The sequence below is a fragment of the Petaurus breviceps genome, unplaced genomic scaffold, assembly GCF_028583685.1.
Source record: "Petaurus breviceps papuanus isolate PSGF00001 unplaced genomic scaffold, PetGlider_PUasm1.0 126, whole genome shotgun sequence".
In the NCBI taxonomy this organism is placed as follows: Eukaryota; Metazoa; Chordata; class Mammalia; order Diprotodontia; family Petauridae; genus Petaurus; species Petaurus breviceps.
Window position 1 is genome coordinate 9,911,039 of NW_027185655.1, and position 6,885 is coordinate 9,917,923.

Consider the following 6,885-nt stretch of genomic DNA (forward strand, 5'->3'; position numbering starts at 1 on the left):
ATTATCATTAATCAATCAGGAATAAAAAAGGAATTTAAAACTTTATTTTTTTTGTTTGATTTCCTCTTTCTTTCTATACCTGGAACCCAGAAACAAAATTATATATAGTGACGTTATTAAATTCTTTCAAGGGTATATTTTATATGTCCATATACACACAAATACATACAAACACTTTTGCTGTGGTATTCCTAGGATTTCTAAGACTAGAGGCCTGGGGGTTTCTTTTCTGTCAAGTGATATTATGTGGATTGGAAAACTGAGCCTGGGTCACAACACGTACGTTTGATTTTTCCCTCTCCTTGATTAATGCTGCTGAGGGACGGAAAGAGATCTATTTCTTTAATTCTGTAGATTTTATAAATATACACACATGTTAATTAAATACACATATATGTGAGTTAATAAAATGTGTTTATATGTGTGTGTGTATATATGGCATGTATAGGTATATATTTATGTGTGTATACTATACATGCACATACATTTATGTATGTGTGTATACATATACATGTATATTATATATACATTTTTATATGTAATCACAGGTTGTTTTAGTTAAAGGAAAAGATGATCCATGATTGCCTGAATGTTAGTTCTTTGAGTACTGAGATTTTTCTTCCCAAATTTGAAACCGCAATGAATAATGACCTGACAATTTTAAAAATCATCCATATGCTTTAAATAACATTTATAGCTTAACTATAATATCTAGTTCTGAACAGAAAGAAGGGAAATAAAGTGTTGGCCTGGGAGCAATTTCTTTTGTGCAGATTTTATCCCCCAATTGTCTTTTTATGTTACAGGAAATTGCTCCCCCGTGACACTATTCGTAGGCCTCTCACAATTCGAAAGCATTCCATTTTCTGTTTTTCTAATTGGCAGGTGATTTTTGCCATAAATTCTGTCCTATTGACTCTTATGAAACTCATGAATCCATCATGACATCTGAATACCTTTTGAATCACTGGACCACCAAGACTCACCAAGTCTTTGTCAAATAGCCCAAAGCATCTCCCCAGGGCAGTTCCTGCCCATTAACTACACAGTCTACCCTGCAGATCCAAATGCAGCCCTATTGGGTACTTAATACTGGTTTTAAGATATTGATTGAATGTGAATTTGCCCAGCAGAGCAGAGAAAATTCGGAAGAAGTATTTCAGGCTAGTGGAGACATAGCATATATGCTAAAGACTTTCTGAAAGTTATATAATGAGTTTGCTTGACTGCTGAGGAGTCTTGTCTCATGGCAAAGCCTTTACAGAACTGCTCCATAGTGGGCCTGCAAAGAGTCTGCAGCAAGGTGGGGGAAGTCGTTCTGTATGCAGAATGGGCCTTGAGTGAAGCAGAGAATAATTGGGATGGGAACAACTCATGACATGTCAGTATGGTATCAGGAACATGGAGGGATACAAGTGTACAAGGGGGGAGGTGGAAGGTGGTGGTGGGATTCAATTCAGTTCAGCATAAGCAGGTTTTAAGTACCTAGAATGTACTTAAGAGACACAGAGGGTATCCTGAAGGGGGTATAGAGATGGTTAAGACATAGTATTGAGTTTACTCTCTAGGTGGAAACATGTGGGAGCTGGCTTGTGACCCAGGAATCAGGAGGCTTGGAGACAGCAGAATACAGTGGAAAGAATTATTAAACTTTCTATTGAATTTGGAGTCAGGCCATCTTACCTATTTGATGCTTGAGTAATACATAATTTCTCTAAGCCACAGTTTCTTCATCTGTGAAATAAATGGATTGGGTTAGGTGGCCTCTGAGACCTTCCAGCTTATTGAGGCAACATGACTTAGGACATGTAACTTCTCTCTCTGGGCCTGAATTTCTCCATTGATGAAATGAGGTGGTAGCGATATTTAAAGGCCCTACCAGTTTATAAGGCAAGTGCATAAATACTTATAAACAAAATGAAATACATGTGTGATAGAGACAGAAACAAAATATTCATCATGGTTTAGTGGAGGAAGACGTTTCTGGAAATCAGGAAAGAATTCACAAGAGAAGGTAGCATTTGAGCCGGACCTTGAAGGATCAGATTCATTTGGTAGGGCATGGTAGGCACAGTGAGCCTGAGCAAAGGTTTAGGGATAGGAAAAGTGCCCATTGGGATTATGGAGTGGAGGGGGGTATAGTTTGGCTAAAACCTGGGCCTCTTAAAGAATAGTGATGGTAACTGTTCAATGTATCGCTTTAATTCAATTCAGCAAATGACTATCTAATAAACACCATCAAACTTTGAACTAAATACTTAGGATACAAAAATAGATCAGATGCAGACTTTGTTCTCTAATAAGAGGGAAAAGATGTGGGCACAAAGGACCGTGAAATCAGGGAAAATGTGATTAAGAGCAGAGGAGAAGTCTAGGCAAAATATACTTTAAAAAATATCCAAGAGGGAGGTCACCTGGGGAGGGAAGGAGGGGTTAGGGAAGGTCTTCATGAAACAAGGCTTTCCCCTTGAGTTGAGGCTTGAAAGAATAACATTAACAATGATAACAGCTAACATTTATGTAGCAGGTAAGATTTATTATTTCACTGGATTCTCATCAGATGGAGAATGGAGGGGGGGTAGGGTAGGAGAAAGGCAGCTCCAATCCAAGAATGAAGGAAGAGGTAATACAAGCAAACGATCAGTCAGGGAGAGTAGAATGCAAATTGGAGACAGTGAGTAGCTCAGTTTGACTGAAACATGAACCAATTAAATCCAAGGGGCATTTCTTTTTTTATTTTTTATTTTTTAAAGCAATCGGGGTTAAGTAACTTGCTCAAGGTTACACGGCCAGTTATTTCTGGGTGTGGTGCTGAGTGTCTGAGCCCAGATTTGAACCAGGTCATCCCAACACTGGGGCTGGTGCTCTTACTCACTGAGCCACCTGGCCGCCCCTAAGCAATTGGGGTTAAGTAACTTGCTCACGGTTACACGGCCAGGTGTTTCTGGGTGGGTGCTAAGTGTCTGAGCCCAGGATTCGATCCCCAGGTCATCCCAACACTGGAGCCAGTGCTCTTTTTTTTTTTTTTAAGCAATTGGGGTTAAGTAACTTGCTCAAGGTTACACAGCCAGGTGTTTCTGGGTGGGTGCTAAGTGTCTGAGCCCGGGATTCGATCTCCAGGTCTTCTCAACACTGGAGCCGGTGCTCTTACTTGCTGTGCTACCCGGCCACCCCACAAGGGGCATTTATTAATGAAAGGCATTGGTGATGGAATAAGATAATATAAGATAAGCCTGGAAATAGAATTTGGAATCAGATTGTGGAGGGGCCTTGAATGCTAGGATCGTGAGTTTATTTGTTAGACTCTAACATGATAAGAATTATGCATTTGAAAGATGACTTGGGAAAGCAAAATTTGGAATTTAAAGCAGATTCTTCATCAGACTGATATTTTGTCACATGGATTATAAAATTGATTTTTGCTTATCATTGTCTAGTCATTACTTGCAGCCTTTGTTTTATACGTGTTTTTATCATGTGGCATTTGCCACAATAGAATTTGAATAGCAGTCAGACTGAGATCCCCTCTGGCATCCTGCAAAGAGCTGGCATTTGTTTCCAGAGATGGGTAGCTCCAGTCTTCTGCCTTCTGTTGGGCAAGAAGCTTGAGTAGAAAATAGCGCCTTCTGTGAGTAACGTCAGGCCATGCATGGTGCAGTCTTCTCTTTTATGTCTCTTAGCCAAATTCCACTTCTCTTTGGTTACTTTGGCCAAGTGGGCATGAAGGTCTGAGGGCATTTTCAGTGAGGCATTATCGGAAGGACAAATTTGGGATATATCACAGCTGACAAAAATTTCAGTTTATACCGAAACAAACAAAAACCTTTTAGTGAGTAAAAGGAGAAAAAAATACAAGTGTGTGTACATTTTATATATATATATATATATATATATATATATATATATACACACACTGCAGACTTAAATAAATTATAATAATACATAATTATATGAATACGCTATATATATACATACAGACAATTAAATTGTAACAGAATGTAATTACACACGTGTATATATATATATACACATACATATATCAATTATATATAATTTTGAAGATTTTAGGTTTGGCAAAAGAATTATAGATTCACATATTATCTTTTTGTAAAACTCTATTAGGATAATTCTTCCCCTGACTCAAAGATATGGATTCATTTGCTTTCTTTACCGATGTATGGGACTCTCACAAGAACATCCGAACTAGAGGTAGAAGAGCTCTCAGAGATTTCTAACTTCACAATGGAAGACATCAACAGTCAGAAAATCAGGTAACTGATTTTGTTTACTTGACTGATTTTGCCACTAATGATCATTTTTCCTATGACTAAGATTCCATTTTCTTCCTCCCTCTATGTTCTGTAGCAAAATCTAGAATTTGAGGCTGCCCTGGGAGTGAGAAGTCTTGCACAGTTATTTCAAGTTTGAGTGTTGTTGATTGCAGTTACCTTTTTAGGAATGGTAATTTTAGTTTCAGTGAAGTAGAAGGAGAAATCTGACTTAGGTCATCGAGTTTAACCCTTTCTTTTTACTGATGAAACTGAAGACCAGAGAAGGAAGTTGAAGATGCAAGGTCACACAGGTATGAATTGCTAACACCAGGATTTGAATTCAGTTCCCCCAACTCCATGGTCAATCCCCTTCTTCCAGAAAACTGACTTGTCATTCATTCACTCACATATTCATTTATTGTTGAATTCAGTGATGAATTCATCGGCCAATTAATTTCTGTTATACGAGGGCACACATGATACAGAAGAAATAGTATTCCTAGCGAGTGTGCTATCTAAAATGAAGAAGAGGTAGAGTGTATAGTGGTTAACAAATTGGCTGTAGATGTGTTCAAGACATCCGTGTGATCCTGGGCACATCACTTAATTTCTCGGTACCCCTGGCAGTTTTCTAAGACTTCAAGTTGCATAGAATGTTGTCAGTCTACATTGGTGGAGGAAATTTTCTTTTTTGAGAATTCCCTCTACCAATGAAATATAGGTTCAGCCCCTTAAAAAATATAGCATAAACAGGGGCAGCTAGATGGCATGGTAGATAGAGTAGATAGTACCGTGTTTCCCCGATAATAAGACACTGTCTTATTATTTTTTTTGGACAGAAAAACACCAGAGGGCTTATTTTCAGGGGAGGGCTTATTTTAATGAACATTGACAGCAATTTTAATAAACAGGTAAATGTGAACAAAAAAATGTACCTTTATTCAATAAGCAAATCACTGGGGAAGAACAGGATGATGCGCTCACTGCTGCAGCTCTGATTGGATGCAGCTCGGAGCGTGGCGTGCGTTTCATGGGCGGGGGGGACGGTGTGTACAGAGGGTACCGTAATGTAGCGTGTAGTGCAGGGGATTACCTTCACTACAGTAGCAATCTCAATAGGGCTTATTTTCGGGATAGGTCTTATTATTGGGGAAACACGGTAGCCAAGAGGACCTGAGTTCAAATTTGGCCTCAGACACTTGACACTTATTAGCTGTGTGACCCTGGACAAGTCACTTAACACGGTTTGCCTCCTTTTCCTCATCTGTAAAATGAGCTGGAGAAGGAAATGGCAAACCACTCCAGTATGTTTGTCAAGAAAACCCCAAATGAGGTCACAAAAAGTAAGATATGAGTAAACAACAACAATGTAGTCCTTAGGGTGCATCAGTAAAGCAGATGTTAATGCTTCTTCTTTAGTGTCTTTTCTACTGATAAATGAAATCAGTTTCTGATGTTGAACTATTTTGACAGTGCCCAGGACTTTGGTGGCAAGACTGTTCTTTTGTAGGTGTTCAATAGCTATGACTTTAGCATCTGTTGGAGCAGGTGCTGGGTTCCATCTCCATAGAATTTGCTTCCTGGGATTATGTCAAGGACTTTAGCTAGAAGCATTGGTACTCCCAAGGCTCTTGGTTATAGGGTCCTGAACTGAACCTGTCACAGGCTGAGGTGTGATCCAGGTGATCGTGGTCTAATTTGTCTGGCACATACTGTCTCCTGTCTCTCTGTCAAGGTCCCCTGCTCCTTCAGCTAAGCTGGCTTGCCTATGCTGTGTAGATAATTAAACAAGTTGCTTTCTCCTTCAGAGTTTACTGTGTGACTAGGCGCATTTTTAAGTGTAATTTTTTGGTCTTTCTTTTCATGTGACTTACTAATTTTATGCTTATTTTGTTCTCTATAGGTACTCAACTTCATTTGTGACAGACAGTCAACCAATCACTGATATTTTCCAATTCTCTGTCTCTGATGCTGACAAAAACCAACTGAACAATCAAAAATTCACAGTCATTATCACACCTGCCCAGAATTCGCCTCCCGTTTTCACTTTTGCTGACCTTATCACCGTAAGTAATTTTCAGAACAATGGACAGTGCTATCAGTAGTGCTCAGAATAGACAGTGTATGAACGAATCATTTTCTGCCTGAGTAAGTCTCCATTCCCTCTCCTTCCCAGAGCAGTCCCATGATGACAGCTGCTTTTTGACACTGGGTTTCTAGTGGGGACGACTGTATGCCGTAAGACATCTATGTCTGTTATTCTCTATTGAAACGAGATTGGCTCATCTTTCTTCAAGTACTATGGTGGAGGAACTTGGAGAGGCTGATAGATCTGATCCATCAAATGAAAACTCAGAGAGCATATCCAGATAGGCTCAAATGTTCTATAAGCTCCTAGTCTCCCTTCTAGTTTTCTCCTGAACCTTCTGGCCCTCCTTCTTTCCCTGGCAGTCCTTATAATACCACAGTGTGAACCTCTGCCCTAAGGCTTCAGGCCATTCTGTATGGAGACCAGGAGACCTTGTAAGCTCCTTGAGGGCAGGGACAGTCTTTTGCCTCTTTTTGTATTCCTAGTACTTAGCTTAGTTCCTGGAACACAGTAGGTGCTTAATAA

At 39.5% G+C, this 6,885-nt stretch overlaps 1 protein-coding gene across 2 annotated transcripts in view; it reads left to right on the forward strand.

Moving 5' to 3' along the window:
• The window catches only part of FRAS1 (Fraser extracellular matrix complex subunit 1), a 485,111-nt gene that overhangs the window by 373,295 nt on the left and 104,931 nt on the right, over positions 1 to 6,885 (forward strand). For both annotated transcript variants that reach the window (XM_069092754.1, XM_069092760.1), the window contains 2 exons: positions 4,123 to 4,271; positions 6,175 to 6,337. In XM_069092754.1, coding sequence (XP_068948855.1) covers positions 4,123 to 4,271; positions 6,175 to 6,337 — 312 coding nt within the window. The remainder of the gene's footprint in view (positions 1 to 4,122; positions 4,272 to 6,174; positions 6,338 to 6,885) is intronic.